General features: G+C 44.4%; 1 protein-coding gene across 4 annotated transcripts in view; it reads left to right on the top strand.

Annotated features, from left to right (window-relative positions):
• Nucleotides 1-20,184, top strand: part of MYO5B (myosin VB) — a 147,769-nt gene that overhangs the window by 87,972 nt on the left and 39,613 nt on the right. For all 4 annotated transcript variants that reach the window (XM_077171520.1, XM_077171518.1, XM_077171519.1 and 1 more), the window contains exons 18-22: nucleotides 7,759-7,870; nucleotides 9,348-9,559; nucleotides 11,335-11,491; nucleotides 14,809-15,048; nucleotides 19,808-20,047. In XM_077171520.1, coding sequence (XP_077027635.1) covers nucleotides 7,759-7,870; nucleotides 9,348-9,559; nucleotides 11,335-11,491; nucleotides 14,809-15,048; nucleotides 19,808-20,047 — 961 coding nt within the window. The remainder of the gene's footprint in view (nucleotides 1-7,758; nucleotides 7,871-9,347; nucleotides 9,560-11,334; nucleotides 11,492-14,808; nucleotides 15,049-19,807; nucleotides 20,048-20,184) is intronic.

Raw genomic sequence — 20,184 nt, 5'->3', positions numbered from 1 at the left:
TGTTCAATTTGCTTTTCTTTGTGGTTTTTGTTTTTTTTTTTTTTTTCCCCCTGGCTTCAGACATCTGCTGCAATCCTCATTTCACCCAAAAAAAAAAAATTCTGATTCTACTTTCAGAGAAAGAAAATAAGGGTTGTAAATTATTGTTGTAGAGTTTCACAGAGCACATCCAAAGCATCCTAGGCTTCAAACTCTTGCATCATAAAAAGGAGGGTTATGGGTGGCGTCCTCCTGCTGATTGAGATATAAAATTCAAAAGAGGTTTTTAAGGCCCAATAAATCAGAAAAAATAGACTATACATAAGTCCTGAAGATGACAAGGGCAAATAATTCTAAAAATGCATCAATTGCATTTTAGTGCCAAGGAGCTTTGTGTTAATGTCAGCAAAGCCATCAGCCTTTTTATATGGAACAAAGAAGTCATAAATATGCTCAGTGAAGTGTTGGCTAAGCGTGATGTGGAGCACCATGAGAAACTCCCTGTCCTGCATTTTGGGGAGGAGTGTGCTGCTCTCACCTCCTGAAAAGCTGCAGGGGCAGCAGCTGCAGGTTGAGGTGGCTCTGTCACCTCTGCTGGCCAGTGACCTCTGTGGGCAGGTCACAGTTGGTCCTGGGGTCCTCCCTGACCAGCTGAGTCCAGCTCCTTAAGGAGGAAGAAGGGAAAACAGGAGGAGAAGAAGAAAACTCTCATGGAACCCAATTTCTCTCTGTCCCCTGCCAGTGTGCGAGGGTGCAGATCTGGGACCTCATGCTGGCAGTCTGACCCTGTTAGAGGACCCAGAATCACCTTTGGCCCTCATCTGAGAGCCAGCATCACCTTTGGCCCTCTTCTGAGGGCTTCTGTGAAAGCAGCCAGTAAAAAGCTGCTTCTTCATTCTTTGATTACATGGTGTGTAATCAAAAATTCCAGCCCACAGGTTGTCTTTTACTACCATCTTTGTAGCCAGACCAAATCTGTCAGTCCTCTTGTAGTAAAAACCCTGAAACAATCAAAAATGTTTTGTTTTTTTTTTTTTACATGGAAAAGGCCAGAGAAATGCAGTTCTTTGCTCCCCAAGCAAGCAGTCACTCTGCCCAGTGCAGTCTGGGCCTTGGCTCTGCCATGACGGGAGAGTTTGGGGAGCTCTGACCTGAGTGTTGTGTGTTTTGTGAGGTTTGTTACTGGTCTTATCACAGCTGCACAGATACCCTGTTCCTCTCTGTTCATAATTATCCTACAGATTTGTAGCGTTTTTCCATTTCTGCTCACTTAACTGCAGCTAATACTCTACAGCACTAAAATCAATGTGAAATCAGTAACTGGGGAGGGGGAGCAGAGGGGAGAAACCACTGCAGCACCTGGACACCAGCCAGGATCTATTGACAGCAAAGAATTGACCAGTGCAAGGGCCTCTCCACCCTGACAAGCTAAAAAGTGATGCCCTCAGCTCTGCTTGCATGCTTTTGGTTATGAGATCTTTTCCCAGGACGCTAGGAATACAGAACTCTTCCATCACTGCAACTTGTCAGCTCTCATTCTTCCTCCAGGGACAAAAAAAAAAGGGGGCAAAAAGCAATTTCAGCCTTTCAGAGTGACCTTCTCCAAAGTTTGTGATTCTTGAAGGACAGATCTTTGTGTATTTTAATATTTCTAGGATATAATTGTATGTAGGGACAGCTCTGCACCAAATAGGATACTCACTTTGGGCTCCAGTAATTCTTCACCTTCCTTACTCAGAAAATTCCAATATTGAAAATCCAGACCCAGGAGCTGGACGATGTCATTGAAAGATTGTGAATAAACTGTGTATTTATATTGACTTTACAGACCATCTCGGGAAAAGATGCTTCCACATGATCTTGTTTTGTAGGAAAAGAACAGACTTTTAGTTATTTCTGCAGTTTTACATGTGATATCTCTTGGTTTTCATCACAGCGAATATTTATTATTCCTCTGTATTTCCTTATATTTTGAGACAGGTTGAATTTATATTGCTTGATTAAGGATAAAACCAAAAAGGAGAGTCATTGCTTTAAATTTAAACCTCTTGTGAAGGCTCTAAATTTGGAATACTTTAAAATAATAACAGAAAACTTGATCTTTGTGACTTTTGCTTTACTCGGGTGTAAGCAATTTACCCATAAAGCAACAGGGAATTTCCAAACTTGTTTATTTCAAGGTAAGTTTTATCCAGAAACAATAGAAAAACTCTTATTTTCATCCTGTAATGTTTACCTCTGAATATATTCCAGCACACTGTCACTAGAGTAACTTTCTGAGGGCGATGTGGCTTTGACTCAGACATCTCTGGATAAACCCAGCTGCTGCTGAAGAGTTCAGTGTTTTGAGTCCTTAATAATTTTTTTTACCTCTAGAAAAAGAAATAATTTTTAATACAAGTGGTAGTTGTTCAAGCTGTGTAAGTCTCAGAAATCTGAAGCCTTGGCCTCCCCACTCAGGGTGTTCCTGGGTTTATTTTGCCATTTCCATGGTAGGCTGTGCTCTGGCTGTGTCTGAAATAAATTGAGAATGTATTATTTGCTTCAAAATGTTACTCAGCAGTTAAGAAATCTGTATCTGTTAGCATGTACATAAATGACTATGATGAATGGAGTGTCTGAGGTGTGTAGGTAGTAAATCTATCATCAGCTTCCCTGGGTAAAGCGTGGAAGATGTCTCTGTGCTGTAAAACCATTCATCTTCCTTACAGAAACTGGCTGCATAGAGATGAGTCTGTAGAGAACTAATTGGTGCAGATCTCCGTGAATAGCAAAATAACTCTTTAAAACAAGGTTTTAAATTGGTTCTATCAAAATTGTACCTTTTTTCCCCCCCTGTTTGTTAAGGTGGTTTCCAGTCAGTGGTCCAGCAGCAGTGGTCTCCCACCATGCCATCACTCTGAATAACCTCATCACTGCAGTTCTCTCTGAATTACCCTCTTTGTAGTTGTTATGTATTTATAGTTTAAGTATCCTTGGCATTTGGCTGCTTCCTCTGGTCGCTGGAGCTCACTGTCAGATTCAGCATTTTTGTATCAATTCAGTGTGAAATCCCAGCTGCTAAGCTCTATACATATTAAACATTTATAATTGAAAACTATCACGGACATCCTTGGATGTATAATTTTTTTTATAGAATGTGCCTTTAGCTGTCTGGCTGTCATTTCAGGATAACAAGACCTATAAATTGCTTTGGCTACCAACAGTTCTGTTTGCCCACACCCAACAAAGGTGCAATATGTAAATGGAGGGGCTTCCCCCCCCTCGTTTTTCCCTTTGAATATATTCCAGCTAATTTCAAGCCAGGCCAGCCTGCATGTTTTAGAACTAATTGAAAGGCAAATCTGTTCTGCTGCAGTAAACAAGGCAAGAGAAATTTTCTCCCTGAACTGCAGCTTCTAAAATAATTTCATGTCAAATCTTGGCTGTGAGATTGAACCTGCACCCTTCCAGACATGTTCTGATTCCTCTGGAAGGATCAATATCATCCAGCTCCTTCCTGCTTAATATATTGACCCCTTCAGCGGAGGGTGCCTTGTGGTGCTGCAAGGATTTCCCACACAAAACTGAGTTTGCTCAGCACCTGGGATGGTCTTGGGTGAATTTGTTTACTCTGAGTGAAAACATTTCACTTTCAGTTATTTTAGGGTACCAAAGGAAACCATATTATGGTTAAGAATTTGAAGCTTTTTTGACCTATTACACTGCTTTCAGCTGTTCACTCAGTGCAGCTGGCATAACATTGCTGAAACAATGGGTTGTGGATATTTTGGGCAGTTATTGACTGCTTGGAAAGATGTTTCTTGGAAGCTTCCTTAGAATGCCAACCCCAGTTTCCTACCCACGCTCTCCCTTCAATTTGGCACTGTAATAAACACAGCTGACTCTGCTCAGGTTCATAAACCCTCGATTTTGGTCAGGAGCAGCCCCTTTGCTTTGCACCTGGCTGCATTTTTGTGTAAAACATCCAAATCTGGTTGCTTAAACTACAGAAAAAAGATTACTTTATTTGTAGTGTGTGCTATGTCTTATTCCCTCTGTTTCTTGTAGGTGACAAAGACTTTGCTGGGATGACCAAGTCTCAGTCTCTCAGCCAACCATCCTCTTTGCTGCTTGAGCCCAAGGAGGGTTTTTTTCCACAGGCATAAGTTATTTTCCTGCATTCTTCCCTTCCCTTTATTGCCTTTTCCCCTTAGTGACCCGTGCTGACATCAAAGCAAAATTCAACTGTTTGAGGTTGGCTTGATCTCAAGTTTGAGTAGCATCTGCCCAGTCCTTTGTGCCTCCTTCTTCCTGTTTCTCAGTTGTGCAGGTATAAAAATGCCTTGGTTCCATCTCTTTTCTCTGCATCGCTTATCTGGATCTTAAAACTTGATAATAAAAATACAGAGCTGCATTTATTTAGTGTCCCTTGGTGGCTTCCAGCCCTCAGCACTGAGGCTTGCCCATGCTGTGTGTTGTGTGGCAGCATACCAAGCATCTGAGATCTGTTTTTTATTTGATACCTGTCCACAAGTTGAACTGAGGTGTACCCTTCCCACAGTCTTTCCTGACCTGCTAAGCTGTGGGGTAGCAAAGCCCATCCCCTGTCGCCTGCTGGGAGTCAGTGTGTGGCTTGGCAAGTATGAAATAATTTTTTTTGTTTGTTTTCATGTTTGTTTTTGTTTTCCCTTTTAAAATGAATGCATTGTACCTAAAAAAAAAAAAAAAAAAAAAGTATGTGCAGAAAAATAATTTTGAAAGTGCATGTACAGCAAAGCACTGAACTTCAGTATTTCTGCACTGGAGAAATCTCCCTTGCAGGGCTGGGGGATCATGTTTGTTTCTCTCCCAGAGATAGTTGTAAGGAAATTTTATACAGCTTTGAGCCTCGAGTGGTTCAATAAAGCACGTTACATTAAACCTGAGTGCTTTAATTGTTCCTTTCTCTGGGGAGGATTGTGTAGCAGCACCTATGAACCCCTGCAGCTTTCTTTTGCTGGTGAACTGGGATGGCAAATATCCCAGCGAAACTCCTCATGGGCTGGCTGAGCCCTGTTGTGGCACAGATTTTGTCTTGATGCCCCATGGGCAATAATACAGGAGCAGTGTGGTGTGAGGGCTGTCATTCCCTGATAAATAAGAGAGTGGTGAGAGCAGGAGGAAGGCAGTTCTGTGCCCTGGGGCTCTGCATGGGGCTGTGAGCCTCTGGGACATGTGGCTGCGGGGCTGTGCATGCCACCAGTCCTACAAACACCTTGGCAGAAACCAGGGGATGTACTCCCTGACTCTTCCAATGTCTCAGATGAGACTTACTCCTGAAAAGTGAGTCATTTTTATTAAGGATGGACATAGAAAATAATTTTTTTCCGCCTTGGGAAATGAGAATGACAGGCTCTGGAGGAAGACCCACTGTGCAGTGACCTATGATTTATTTTTAAGGAATTTCTGCAAGTGTCTGATTCTTGTTTGTGGGCAGCTGTGGGATCTGCATCTCTGCCACGGTCCTGGAAGATGATGGATTTTGCTTTCTGCCCATCTTGGACCTGTGCCCCGAGTTTCGTGTTCTGCCTTTTCACCATCAGCTCTTAGCTGGAAGAGCCTGGGTGGCACCTGTAGGATGATGTTTTTTCTCCAGATATCAGCAGTTAATAATGCCAGTGCCTGAGCTGACTCTGGCAAGTTAATGGGAATACTCCTCCCTTCTCTCTTCCTCCCTCCCAAGCTTTCCCTGGCTCGAGCAGTACCCGAGCCAGCCTCGTGTGCTTGGCTGGGTGCCTCGGGCTCTGCATGCTCTGCTTCTCCTCTCAGGTTTGATTTGGAGCTGTGTAAACCCCGGGCCTGCTTAAAATGAAAACGGGTTTTGTTTGCACAGTGCAAAATGGGAAATGTAATTATAAAACAGAGGCACTGGGAAAGCAAAGAGGAGGCAAGTTTAAGTTAAACCTTACAGGACACAAGCTTGTAGTCTTGCAAAATCTTTGTGCTCAGTTTTCCCTCCCCAGAGGGAGCTCCCCATAGCTGACATCTTAGGGGTTTTTTAGTAGTAATCCGGTACTTTTGGTTATTTGAGGGTGGGTAGCCTTAGCTGCCTGGCCTCAGGACTAGCCCATGGCAACAGAGATTGAATCAGCACTAAATCTGGCTGTTACAGAGCCAATCTGAGCATTCTGAGCATGGGAAATCCTTTCATCACAGTGGCCCTCATGCTTCTGCCCCCACAAACTCTCCATTTTACCTTTGGCTTTAGGTGCAATCCTGAGGGTATTCTGGTTTTTGCCAGTCCTGTTATTGTTTACTAGTTGTGTCCTGGGTGCTGTGTGTCCATGCAGGAGTTACATGTGGTTTACCAATCCACCTTTTTTCCCCATTTGCTCTCTCATTCCCTTTGCAAACATTTCCTTCTACTGCCCTCTTTTCAATGAAAAAAAGCATTTGCTTTCCTCCCCTTTTCTGAAGTGACGCAAAACTCTGTTGGCTGTGTGTTTTGAAATCAGCAATATGCCTGTCTTAGCAAATACCACAGCTTCCAGCCTTCAGGGTGTTTCACCAGAGATACCAGCAGCTGGAGCAGATTATTGTGCAGGGCCCTTCCTGAACAGTTTTGTTTCATGATGCATTTCGTAGAGCTGGCAGCTGTGACTGCTCAGGTGGTCTCACTCAGTCTCACCACTGCAAACTGGCCACGACCTGTCACAAGCAATGCTCTGGCCCTTTGCTGTTTATTTTCCCTTCCACACACTAAAGGAGTGTAAAAATAGGGAAAATTTGGTTCAGTAATGCAAAAAGTTAAGGTATGCATGGGGCTTGTGGGTGAAGAGGATGTTTCTGTATGGCAGCTCTTCACAGTTTGCTCTTGTCCTGGGTGCCAGAGCATCCCTGCAGGTAAGGATCAGGCCCACAGGTGGTTTTGTTGAGTGAGGGCAGAAATCAAATCCTCTGTGATTCTCTCCAGTCTCTCTTTGATGCTTGTTATGTGTATTTTGTGGAAATATCAATGATCATTCTGGACATTGCTGGAAAAATTTAGTGTTAATTAAAATCTTAGGTTTTGAGGGGTTTATAACTCACTCTGTTAATTTAGAGAAGGCTGAAACTTGGCAGATGCTGAAGCAATTTCAAGATCTCAGTCTGCAGGCTCTACATCTATCACCAGCAGCGGGAGATGATATTTCTAGCAGCAGGATATAGTGCTCTAATTCCTTCAATTAGCATTGCCTCTTTGGAGGCTTTGCTACTGGAGACAGTGAGGCTCTTCCAAGGGGCTGCTTTGTCTTTCCAGAGGCAAAAGATTTTGTGTTTGTTTGAAGGGTGTCAGTCACAGACCTCAAGATGGAGCAATTAGGGGAGTGGATGGAAATTAGTATTCAGCAGAGTTTGGGAGCACAAAACCCAAAGAATATCTATTTGATTCATTCTCTATGACTTTATGAAGATTGCTGTTTAATTTTTATTTTTGGGCAATCAAGAGATCCATGATTTCTCCCAAGTTAGCTTCTCCTTTCTGATGGGAACAGCATTGTTGCATTTGAGTGGTAAAGAGCAGCAGATTGGGAAGCACATCAGGGTGATCTGTGGCCTTTCTGTTCCAGGCTAGAAAGGCCCCATGGTCATTCAGTGTCTGAGATTGGGGCCAAGCTGGGGGTGGGTAGCTCCTTTTGGAGTTGGTCCATGCTGAGGGTAGTGGTGAGAAATCCCTTGAAATATTTCACACTTTGGCTCATCTACGACTCCAAGCACTTTATTTTAGTGAAACAGTGCCCAGCATGCAGACTAACCCAGCGTGTGCTTTGCTTTCAGGTGGTCCTACCCTGACTTTTTCAATAGGTACCGTGTGCTTATGAACAAGAGAGACCTCTCTAAGAATGACAAGAAGCAGATCTGTCAGACCCTGCTGGAAGACCTCATTAAGGTGAGCTGGGACCAGATCTTTGTCACTGATGCTAAAAGCACAGAACTCGTGGCTTTGATGTGGCCTGAAATTGCTCCAGCTTCACCTGCTGCATGTGCAGGTGCTTCTCCACCCCAGGCAGCCTGGGAGTTTTCCCAAAATGAGGGAGTCTTGCAAAGAGGTGGCAGGAGCAAGTGGGGCGTGGGATTTCTTGGTTGTGGTCAAGAGGAGTGAATCATTTCAGTGCTGGTGAAATCCAGAGTGTTCTGTCACTGGCTGGGCATGAATGACTAGCCACTTCTAAAAATGTGTCCCCCCATCCCCTCCTTCTGGTTTTGTCTAGCCACAGCTGGAGCACTTTTCAGGGGTCCACCCTGGGACAATGTCATGAAACTTAGTCAATAATTAAATGACTCTTTGCACAAATGAGTAAGGAAAATGTGCAGTAAATGCCTGTTCTTGATGTGTGGGAGACTTTCAGTGGTCCTATGTGGAAAAAACATCCCACAGATTGGGACTTCTTTACCACAAACAAGTCAGAAGGTTTTGCCACCTCACCCTACCAAAACTTTGCTTGCTTGTATGCATTATTTGCAAATGTGCATGCAAAGATTTCTTGCTGTTGAGTGGCTCAGAATGTGCACAGCACCTTAGGCAGGTTTTAATGTTTGATCTCTTGTTTTCCTGTGGGGTTTTGAGGAATTTACCCAACTGAGTTCCTCTTTTTGCTTTTTGCACCCAGTGTTACCCTTGGCTGCAGAGCTTTTTGCAGCACATGTATAACTTTGTAGATCTAAGCATTAATCTTTTTGAAAAATAAATATTTTTCTTGAAGTGCTCTGGTGTTGCATTTCTAGTCTGGTGTAGTGGAAGGCATCCCTGCCCATGGCAGGAAGGTTGGATATATGTAAGATTTAAGGTCCCCTCCAACCTAAACAATTTTGTGATTCTGTGATTTCTTTATTTACGTAAAAACCAACAAATAACAAAAAACCAAATCCAAGCAAAATGCCCAAACCCGCCCAAAAAACCAAACAAATCCAAAATAAAATAAATGCCAAATAAACACCTGCACCACAAAAAACCAAAACCAAACAACAACAAAAAAATATCAAGACCAACCAAGCAAAAAAATCCACAAAACACAAATAGCCCAACCCAAAACCCCTTTAAAATTTGTGTAAATATATGGAGTTTAAGACTGAATCCTAGTGCTGCTTTCCTTAATGGGTGTGTAGATGCTCAAGTGTAGTAAGTCTAATGGTATCTAATAATGTCAATGATATCTAATAATGTCTAATAAGTCTAATAATCTAATGTATTTAATAATGGAGTCTAATAATTTCTTCATTACCCAATTAAGAAGAGATGTGAGTTGATAAATTTGATTCAAAGTAGTGTTTTTAACTCTGTATCTACTGATCAACTTAGACTGAAAACAAACAAAAAAGGAATGTTTACCTCAATTAAATATAATTTCCTTTATGCTTTTGAAAAGGATCCAGACAAGTTCCAGTTTGGCCGTACCAAGATCTTTTTCCGTGCAGGCCAGGTGGCATATCTGGAGAAGCTGCGGGCAGATAAGTTCAGAGCTGCCACCATCATGATCCAGAAGACGGTGCGGGGCTGGCTGCAGAGGGCCAGGTACCAGCGGCTGAGGCGAGCCACCCTCGCCCTGCAGCGCTACGCCCGCGGGCACCTGGCACGCAGGTGGGTCCTGGGGAGCCTCAGAGCGGGGCAGCTGGGGAGCCAGGTGTGGAAACACCTCTGGCCACCTGGGTTTTCAATTGGCTGCATCCTGGGCGTTTCATATGAGGAGCTTTGGAAATGCTCCGCTGGCTTGAGAGCAAGATGAGTAATGTGCATGTGGGTAACGCTGTGGTGAGAGTTTCTAAAAAAACTCTAAAGGGCTAAAGTTGGGGCTTATTTCTGGCCCCTCTAGCTGGCTTTATTTAGGGGCGAGAGATCAAAATTCTTTGCCTCAAACTGGGTTTGTACTTACATTAGTTTAATTTCTAGGTGCTGGGCCAAGGTCATAACATAGACAATCTGGTTGTAATGAGGTGACTACAGCTCTCTGAAGGATTTAGGTGAAAGTGTTTCACAGAACTAATATTTTCCTGGGACTGCCTTTGGTAAAGGGCATTTGGATCAGCCAGGGAAGGGCTGCCTAGTTGGTATGCACTCCTCCCCTGCAGAGACAAGGTTTGTGTCTCTTGATGTCCAGGGGGAGTTCTCAGGATTGATTGCCTGTATCCTTTGTAATGAGGAAAATGACTCTAAATCACTGGCAGGGGGGGGATGTGTACAGTAGATAATAAAGGAGCCTCATGTTAACTGTTTCTGTGCAGGAACCCTTGTGTCAGTGGCTTGCTGGGGTTTCTGTAGGTAGCACTCTGCTGGAGCTGGGCTGCTGTGGCAGATACAGGGTGGATGTGAGGGAAGAGTGAAGCAATGCAGCAGCATCCCAACACACTGGCCGCCTTCCTTCTTGTGGCCCTTCTTCAAGCCAGACAATCAGCAGAACATCAGAGATACTAGCTGAATTTATGGTGTTATTTGTGATTGTGGAAGGGGTTGATGTCAGGGAGAACCAGCTGCTGCAGAGTTTCTTCTACATAATTTTTCAGTTCCCCTCTTGGTGCAGGGTTTGTAGGGTGGGATGGCATCTGAGTAACTACTGTCTCTTTTTGGAGACAGACCATCCCTTATCCTCTTTAGGAAGCCCTGGCTCAGTGGGTCCTAATGAGAAACCATTTGCCTCAATCAGAGGAATATATAAACCAATCTGATGTGGCTCTCTGTTTTGATACGCTTTTCACAAAATAAAAGAAGGGGATCAAATTTCTGTATAATGCTGCATGCTGAGAGCAATAAATGAATCATAAATCCAGCAAAACAAGCTAATTATCAAATTTAATGGAGGGTTTATGGGCACTTATTAACCAGTGTAACAGCAAATTGAACATGAGTTCAGCTGGAGAATGGGAGCAACATGGTGCGGAGTTGACCACATCCCTCATTATTTACTGTCTCTGAATGGCTCGAGGCTCTGCTCAGGAATGTTGCCAAAGCAGTGCACACCAGTTTAAATGTCAAATCAATTTGCTGCTGTTTTCACTGAGTCAGTAGTGTGCTTTTTATAGTCAGGGAGGTGATGGAGCCAACCTGGGTGCTGGCTAGAGCAAGGATGCAAGGCAGAGAGTTCAAACTAAGGAAAACTTGGGGAATACTTGGATTTAATGCTGTTTGGGAGCAATGAGGCGTGTTGATCTGTGGTTCCAGTGCTCCTGGGTTCCATGGCTGCTGTCTGATAGCATGGAGGCTGCTGTCTGATAGCACCCTAGCTGTTGGGATGGTCTTTCCTGAATACTACCAAGCCACATTAGACAAAAGTTTTCCTCTCCCTCTGGTTTAAAACTTACTGCAGCAGAAGAAAAGTTGAGTTTTATTTTCCCTGCTTACCCTCCTTCTGTGCACTGCAGGCTTTTCCAGCACCTGAGGAGGACGAGGGCTGCCATCATCCTGCAGAAGCAGTACCGAATGCTGCGGATGCGCCGGGCCTTCCTGAGAGTCTGCAGTGCCACCCTCACCATCCAGGCTTTTGCTCGGGGCATGTTTGTCAGGAGGATTTACCACCAGGTACACGCCTAGGAGGGTCTTTGCATGAGGAAAGAACCTTTATGTTTACTTCTGCTGTGCTGTGTTGATGTTCATTGTGAAGCTGACAGCCCCCAGTGTTGCCAGAGGACCGAAGGTGATGGTGAGCTTTGCTATTTAAAGTTGTGCGAGCAAAAAGCATTTTGGCAGCAGCACCTCAGCAGAGCAGCTAAATGGAGTTGGTCACTGTGGTGCCAGGAGGTGTTGTGGAGATGTGGAAATGTCATTTGGTCTAACCTATGCTCTACTGAAACCTCCCCATCCCACTGAATGTGTGTCGCAGCTGCATGCAGGGGCTGCTCCCAGTAGGGTAGGAGGACAAGAAGGGTCTGTCATGGAAGGCAGTAAGTAATTTATTGATAGAAATATCTCTTTAATTAGGTCTCTCCTTTAGCTTTCTGTGTTAAACCTGTAGTAGGACACAAAAGATTTAGAGTTTCGTGACAGCAGTGGTACAGTGAGAAATCATTGAATCCTGTGGTGGTTTGGGTGTGAGGGACCTTAAAGATCACCTCATTCCACCCCTGCTGTGGGCAGGGACACCTTCCACTATGCCAGGTTGCTCCAAGCCCTGTCCACTGGTCACTTGGTCACTTCCAGGGACAGGGATCCAGGGACAGCCACAGATTCTCTGGAAACCCTGTGCCAAGGCATTGCCACCCTCACAGCCAGGAATTCCTTCCCAATATCCCATCTAACTCTGCTCTCTAGCAGTGGGAAGTCATTGTCCCTTGTCCTGTCCCCTCATCACTTGTCCAAAGTCTTTCTCCAGCTACTCTCTGTCAGGAAACTGAGAACAGCTTTGGACAATCTTCTGTCTAGTCCTCACACCCAGCACTGTGTTGGTGGTTACCTAAACTGGTGCCTAACTGGGTTGTGGGGCTACTCCAAGAAGTGAGAGGCTCCAAGAGGGAAAAGCCTGTTCCTGGAAATAATTGAAATTATCTGGACACCTGGTGACCTCCCAGAGACACCAGGGCTGTCCTTTGAGACACAGCAGCTGGTGATAAGGAATTTGTGCTGCCACTGCTGTTTCAGCATCTATTTTTTAAAGTGGAAGCTTCTGCAGAGGAGGCAGCTGATCCAGCACTTAAACTCTGTAAGATTCAAGGCCACCCAAATCTTAACAAGGTGTAGAACTTGTCTGAAGGCCAGGCCTCTATAATCTGAGTGTCCTTAATCTCTGGAGCACCTGGGGTATAGGTTTTAGATAAAAGTATTGGTTCCAGTGCATGTTCTGCGAGAGATGCAGGGCAGTGGGTGATGATCTGTGAGATGAGGGCATGCCCAGTGCCCACCCAAAATTTCTCTGTAAAGCTGAAATAAGTCCCCAAGGCAATGCAGGGGTTTCTTGTATGTATTTGGGCATCCCTAGCTTCCCCATTTATGAATGCCAAGACTGGAGACATATAAAGCTCATTTCACAGTCATTTTTGCTGCATCTTAAATTCATACAATCCCTTTATTCTGAATTAAAATTTGCAACTGCAAAGAAAGCCTTAGGGTGAAACAAAATATTTATAAGAGAAGCTGATAGGATAACCTTTTCTGAGACAACTTAACCCAAACTAATAACAATAAAGTGTCTTGTAATCTTCAAATTCTCCTATTTATTTCCTTAGCAGACTGAAGCATAAGGAAGCTATTAACAACATGTTGTTTGTATCTCTAAAATGTCAGCCTTCAATTTTAGAGAGCAAAATTTAACTGCCACTGACTGACAAGATAGCTGTAAATTTTGGGGAAGAAATTCAATGCAAACATGCCAGAAATTTCATGAAAACAGATAAAAATTACTATGAATTGAATCATGCTGGAGAACTAGCTGCACACTGTAGTGAAAGGACTCATAGTTTTATTTGAAGGTTATTCACATGATATGAAATCCCATCAGGACAGCATTTATCTGCAGTAAAAATTATCATAATGCAGAGGCAGAACACAGGAAAAAAAAATCTACAGATCTGTTCTGGTGATGTCTGATGCTGAGGGGACAGTGAGTTCATTGCTGAGTGTTGGCATGTCTGTTAATGAGTGTTTATTCTGGAGCTGTCACTCTGGTGGATCTCAGTACTCTTCTGAGGTGGTCCACGAAGTCACACTTGAGCGCAGATGTCACCTGCTCCCACTAAGTCCTCACAACCAGGATCATATCCCCTCATGTCACTGGCCAAGCAGGTCTTTGAGACCAAGCAGGCTCCTAGGAGAGGTGTTCTGCCTGCATCCATTGAGAACAGTTCCTGTCCATGAAGGAGGGTGCAAAACCACAGCCTCCATTTCCAGCCATCAGCACCTGCATCTAGCTGGACATTCCTTGGAGGAGAAGCCCTTTCCAAGCAGCTTGGGAAGTGTTTAATGTTTGTTGCAGCCAAACCAGAGGTGCTGTACAGGTGACCTTTCAGGAGTGGCCTTAAGCTGAAGGAAAGTAGATTTAGAGAAGATATTGGGAAGGTTGTGAGGGTGGGGAGGCCCTGGCGCAGGTTTCCCAGAGCAACTGTCTTGGGACTTCTGCTGGTCAGAGGGACCCCGAGATACGTTAGAAAGTCTCTTTTCCCAGCCCAGCAGTCGAAGAAGTCAGAGCTCTTCAGTTCTCCGTCTCAAGGTGGTTTATTGTTTCTTATCTATAAAATTGTTTCTCCTGGCCTGCTGAGGTCCACTCAGCAGGACAGTCAGAGGCACTCTGGCCACCCTTGGGGCAGTGTTATCTTTTTATACTAAAAACTACATGTACAATATTTACAATTACTTTCCAATACCTATCACATATGTTAGACAGGAAGCTTCTACTCTAAACCAGTCTAAAAATGCCAACATCACAGCAGAAGATGGAGGCCAAGAAGAGAAGGAGAAAGGTTGGACATGCCCAGATTCTTCAGTCTTGCCCCTGAACCTCCATTCTAAAAACCCCAAAAAATCTATTTTTCACCCTATGACAAACTGATTATTATTCTACTTATACTTTTGTGGCTTGCAGATCCTCATATAAGGTTGGTAACTTTTTCCATGGGTCATAATCAAAGTCACAGGTGTCTTGGGCTCTGTGCCAGGGTCTCTGAGCCCCCTTGCCAGGGGTTCTGGCAATCCAGGACAGCCGAAGGGATGTCCTGAATTCTGACACAACTGGATCCCTGGAAGTTTGCAAGGCCAGGTTGGACAGAGCTTAGAACACCCTGGTCTAGTGGAAGTGCCCCTGCCCATGGTGGATGATCTTTAAAGTCCCTCCAACCCAAACTGTTCTGTTGTTCCACAATTCCATGCCTTCCCCCTGTTGACCGCCCCGTTGTGGCCGTGTTTTGCAGATGCTGATGGAGCACAAGGCCACCATCCTGCAGAAGTACGCCCGGGGCTGGCTGGCCCGCGTGCGGTTCCGCCGGGCCCAGGCCGCCGCCGTGGTGCTGCAGTGCCACTGGCGGCGCCTCAGGGCCCGGCGCCAGCTCCAGGCCCTCCGCATCGAGGCCCGCTCGGCACAGCACCTCAAGAAGCTCAACATCGGCATGGAGAACAAGGTGGTGCAGCTGCAGAGGAAGGTGGACGAGCAGGTACGTCCCGGGCTGTGCAGGGACGGGCCCGGCCCAGCCACCGCTTTGGGCCTTCCCGTGTCGTGTGGGAAGGGCCGTTGTGAAAAACGCCAGTCACTTGTTTTTGAAATGTTAAAAGGTTAATAGTAATAAAATGGTTATAAAAATAGTAATATAATTAGAGTAATGAAAATTTGAAGAGTTGAGATTAGGACAATAGGAGACAATAAGAACAAAGAGTTACGGATGGTCCGGGTACCTTTTCTGGGCAAAATAAGCCCGAAAAAGGACACACATTAACAGAGGATTAACCCTTAAAAACAATAGCCTGTTGCATATTCATACACCTCACACATGATGCATAAATTCCTTTCAAACAAAGGATTCTGTCTGGTCAGTGTCAACTTCTTCCTCTGAATCCTAATGGCATCTTCTGGGCTGACTAAGGAGGGAAGAAGTTCGTTTCTTCTGATAAGAGAGCGATAAATTCTCTTTCTCTGAAAGATTCAGGTGTCCTATGGCTGCTATCTCGATGCAAGTCCTTTCTTTAAAAAAGTATCTTGCATAGCATAATTTCTATTTTAACATTATGTTATAATCTAAAACTATATTTAACATACTTCTAAAAAATTAGTATAGCATAACTTTCTGACATAACGCATATAATATTCATTTTAATATTTGCGAAAAGCCAATCATAAAATACGCATTTTTCACAGTCGTGTTGGTGGCAGCTGAGCATTTGTAAGGGTGGGACACAGCGTGCTCCAAGCTACACTGGAATTGTTGTGGGGACTGCCCAGCAGGGCTCAGAGGGGGAAAATAGAACAGCAGTTTTAGAAAGTGTTGCTTGAAAACCCAAGCCAGCTCCACGTGGCATCCAATGTCACGGGTTTGGGGCTGAATTGCCCTGCTGTGCTTTTTGCTCTGTGGGCGCTGAGTGTGCAGAGTGTGTGCCACCTCTAGCGTTGTAAACTGTGTGTCTTGGGAGTCACATTCCCTGGAAGATAAACAGCAATTTGGGTAAATACTTCACTTTGTGTTGCTATACACAACAATTCTCCCGGAGTAAGGGGAGGTTGGGATGGTGTGATGTGACAGATCCCTGTGTGGCATGAGTTAATGACCTTACAGTGACTCCTTGATCACAGGGGTGTTTTCTTCAGTAGCCATTTGCCATTGATAAGCTGCGGAATAATGGTTTGATTTTACAGACATAGCAGAATAATTTTTTCACCTCCTAATGTGTGCAAATTACTTTGTGAGCAAATTACCTTCTGTGTTGCTGTACAATATATTGAGGGGTGATCATGAGAAATGCTGAGTGGGACCTAGTTGAATTGACTAATATCAACAGGGAAATTCATATCTACTTGTACCCTTAAACTGAATTTTTACAGGTAGGAAAACATCACCTTCAGTTGGGATTACCCCTTATTTGTAGCACCAGTTTTTGATAATTCCAGTTTATTATTCTGAGATGTTGTCAGAGACCCTTGTCCATCCCACATGGCTCATCCACCAGCTGAAATCTCCCCACCCCAGGATGACAGGAGCAGTCCTGTGTTGGGGATGATGACAAGTAGCTCTGTGTTGGCTCAGACAGTGCAGAGTCAGGACACACAGGGGTTGCATTGCTGTGGTCACCCTCACTGCTGGGTTAATTGGCTGCAGTGCATTAACTGCACCGCAGCAGGGTCCAGCTTCCAGATCCTGGTGTTTAATTTTAAAATGCCTGTTTCCGTACTTAGATTTTGCTAGCAGTAGCTTAGGAATGGGAAACTCTCAGAATAAGGTTTGAAAGGTGTGACCTTTCATCCAGAAGGTATTTTGGTGGAATTGAATAGGAAGAGTCATTCCAGGTTGAGATAATTTGGGCTGAACTCATACAATGAGTGTGAACGTCAGTGTTGGATCTGCTGAGCAGCTGGACTCGACACTGGAACATCAGTAGTATTTTATAGTTTGTATTTTTCCCTATTTCTTTGCTAGGAGAAGTGTGGCAGTGGAACAATAAAGGAAAAAAAACAGTATTTGGTTAACATTGGCTTTCCTGTCATGGATTGTGTAAGGATCTGCTTTAGGGAAGGAGTCATGGAGAGCTTTTAACCAGGCAGAAATAATGGTCTCAAGCTCATCTTGCTCTCCCTCAGTCTCTCCACAGACCATTTTGTAGGAGTTTCTTTGATGCTTTCTGTGTATCTTTTGCAGGAAAGAATTCCTGCTCTGGGTTACATGTGGTGGTCTGTCCAGTGAGCTGAATTTAACCATCCTTCCAGGGCTGCCAGGTTTCCCTGGGATGCTTTGGAAGTGCTGAGGAGCACCATTCCAGCAGATTCTCTTCTCAGTGCACTGAATCTTTTTTCTGGCAAGGCTCGTTTGCAGTATTGTAGTTTCCCTGAAGGATCTTGCTTTCAGTCCTTGCTAATCTATAAACACAACCTTTGAAAATACCAATTAACTTTACAAGGAAAAAAAAAAAAGCATATAGCAGGTAACCTGGAGAGCTGCAGTTGTGTTGGTTTTTTTTGAGTAGCTGTGGAAGAAAATGTTTCTATTTCTGCTACTTTAGCTCACGCATGAGTAGAGATGCAATCCTCCGTGTGCCCCTAAGGAAGAGATCTTTCTTTGAAAACATTAAAACCTATTATTGTACGTCAGCCTTGGCTCAGAAGCTCTGGCATCTGTAACTGGAATCATTTAATTAGGTTTTTTAATCGGTGAGGGATTTTTTTGCACACAAAAAAGGATTTTGATCTATTTTGCTGCAAAACATCCTCACTGGAGCACTTTCTTTTCTATTTACATTCGACCAATTCTTTCTCTCTTTTTTTTTTTCCCTCAGGTAATTTTCTTTAAATCTGTTGGAATTGCCTGAGACACTTACAAGGCATGTGCCTAGTTTAGTGTTGCATGTTCTTGCAGCCAATATTTAGACACACTGTGAGCTCTCTACACTCTCTCTGCAAGCACTACGATCTCTGTGAGCATTTTTGTGAATAAAACTAGTTTGGGTACCAAGCTGAGGAATTTGTTACATCTGCCTGAGGCAGCAAAATAAATTGGTTTTTTTTCACAGAGCCTGGGTTGAAACCAGGACTGTCTCAAATCTGCAGGACTGGATAATGGTTGAAAATAAGGCAAGTTTGAGTTTAACAGGGTCTGTTGAGCAATCTCTGATTGCAGTGGGGAACAACCCAGTAAATGCTCTCTCATGTAATTTTTAATAAAAAAAAAACCCAGAACCATTCCTGTGCATTAATCTTGTATTTGCATGAAAATCTTGGTTGGGTGCTGTGTAAAACCATGTACCCAAGGTCCTGAAAATGCATTTATTTGGAAATATCTTCAGAGCCTCTGCTCTGGAGCCAGCCTGGCACAGCTGGGGCTGTTGAGCTGCACAAGAGAAGGCTCCAGGGACACCTCAGAGCCCCTGCCAGGGCCTCCAGGGGCTCCAGCAGAGCTGCCCAGGGACTGGGGACAAGGCCTGCAGGGACAGCAGCCAGGCAATGGCTCCCAGGGCCAGAGGGCAGGCACAGATTTTGGGCTCTTGGCAATTAGGAATTGCTGGCTGGGAGGGTGGGCAGGCCCTGGCCCAGGGTGCCCAGAGCAGCTGTGGCTGCCCCTGGATCCCTGGCAGTGTCCCAGGCCAGGCTGGATGGGGCTTGGAGCAGCCTGGGACAGTGGAAGGTGTCCCTACCCATGGCAGGGAACATGATGTCCCTTCTAGCTAAAATCATTCTAGGATTCTATGAAATGCCTTTGGTCATGCAGAAATTATAATTTCCTAATATGATACGAATGCTGAATTTTGATGTTCATTAATAATTCATTACTAGGGAACAAAGGAAAAAAATGTTAATATGCCTCATTTACTTGTTTTTTTCCATTTGAGATGTGTCTTTATCTTGCTTCAGAGCACTGAGATGCAGTGAGAGAGGGTGCTTTGGGAGGTCACCTTAAGAAGGGCCAGAAGGATGATCAGAGCAAACTTAAAAACCAGAATGCATTTTAAGTTTCAAAATGCTTCTTGTGGTATCAAGATTATCTACCCAAAGTCAGCACAACTTATGTAGTAGGCTTTTAATGAAGCTCTAGGTCTTTGGCCTGGGGATGCCTAATAATGATTATGTTTTATTAGTCACAATGTAATGCCCACTGACTTTGATTTGAAGCCCAAAAATCAGCTAAGTCTGCTGAATTTTCAGCTCTCAAAACTGAGAGAAAATCAGTGGTAAGTGCTAGAAGTGAAAACCTGAGCAAATGAAAGAATGGCTGAGCTAGCACATGACTCGAAACTGGAGTTTGGGGAGCTCCTTGTGCTTGAAGTGCAGTTCTGCATTGTCACTCCAGGTTTCTGCAGGCATGAGGTTCAGAAATAGCAGGGTAAACTGCAAAAGGAATACTACAAAGCCCCCCAAAACTGCAAACCAATCATATTAAGCAATGCTGTTTGGAAGCTGTAATAAAAGTGTAGTATGTTGGTTTGGTTGCAAGGGCTACCAAGAGTTATTTTCCTTTTCTCTGAGTGATATCAGCATAGTACCAATTTGACAAATGCTTCTGTAATCATTGCCAAAATATTATTGAGCTTTTGTCACAGTTTAGAAATAGCTTTTAGCTTTATGAGCTTCATTAGCATCTGCATAGGAACGTTTGTTTTTGTGGATCTGTCACCTACTGTGCTTGAGGATTTGAGAGGTTACTTCTGCAGCGAATCACTGCATGCATTGATGTCACTTGTGCTCTTGTCTTCTTCTTTCTGGGATGCTGGCTGCAGAACAAGGAGAACAAGCTTCTGAGTGAGCAGCTGTCCATGCTGACATCAGCCCACTCCTCCGAGGTGGAGAAGCTGAAGAAGGAGCTGCAGCAGTACCAGCAGACCCAGCAGGGCGATGGCAAGCAGCTCCTCAGCCTGCAGGAGGAGACGGAGCGGCTGCGGATGGAGCTGGAGAGGGCTCACGGGGAGAGGGAGGTGCTGGAGGACAGCCACGGCAAGGAGAGGGACCTGCTGAGGAAGGTACATCTGTCTGTCTGTCTGTCTGTCTGTCTGTCTGCCGCAGGTTGTCTCCTGCCGGTGGCCATGCTGGTGAGAGCTCCCTCTTCACAGCTCCGAATGGGAATGTCTGTTCTTTGAGTGTTATTTCTGCTGCTGAA

Source organism: Agelaius phoeniceus, chromosome Z (genome assembly GCF_051311805.1).
Source record: "Agelaius phoeniceus isolate bAgePho1 chromosome Z, bAgePho1.hap1, whole genome shotgun sequence".
Classification (NCBI taxonomy): domain Eukaryota; kingdom Metazoa; phylum Chordata; class Aves; order Passeriformes; family Icteridae; genus Agelaius; species Agelaius phoeniceus.
Note: the sequence above shows the minus strand (reverse complement) of the source record. Positions and strands in the feature narration are given on the sequence as shown.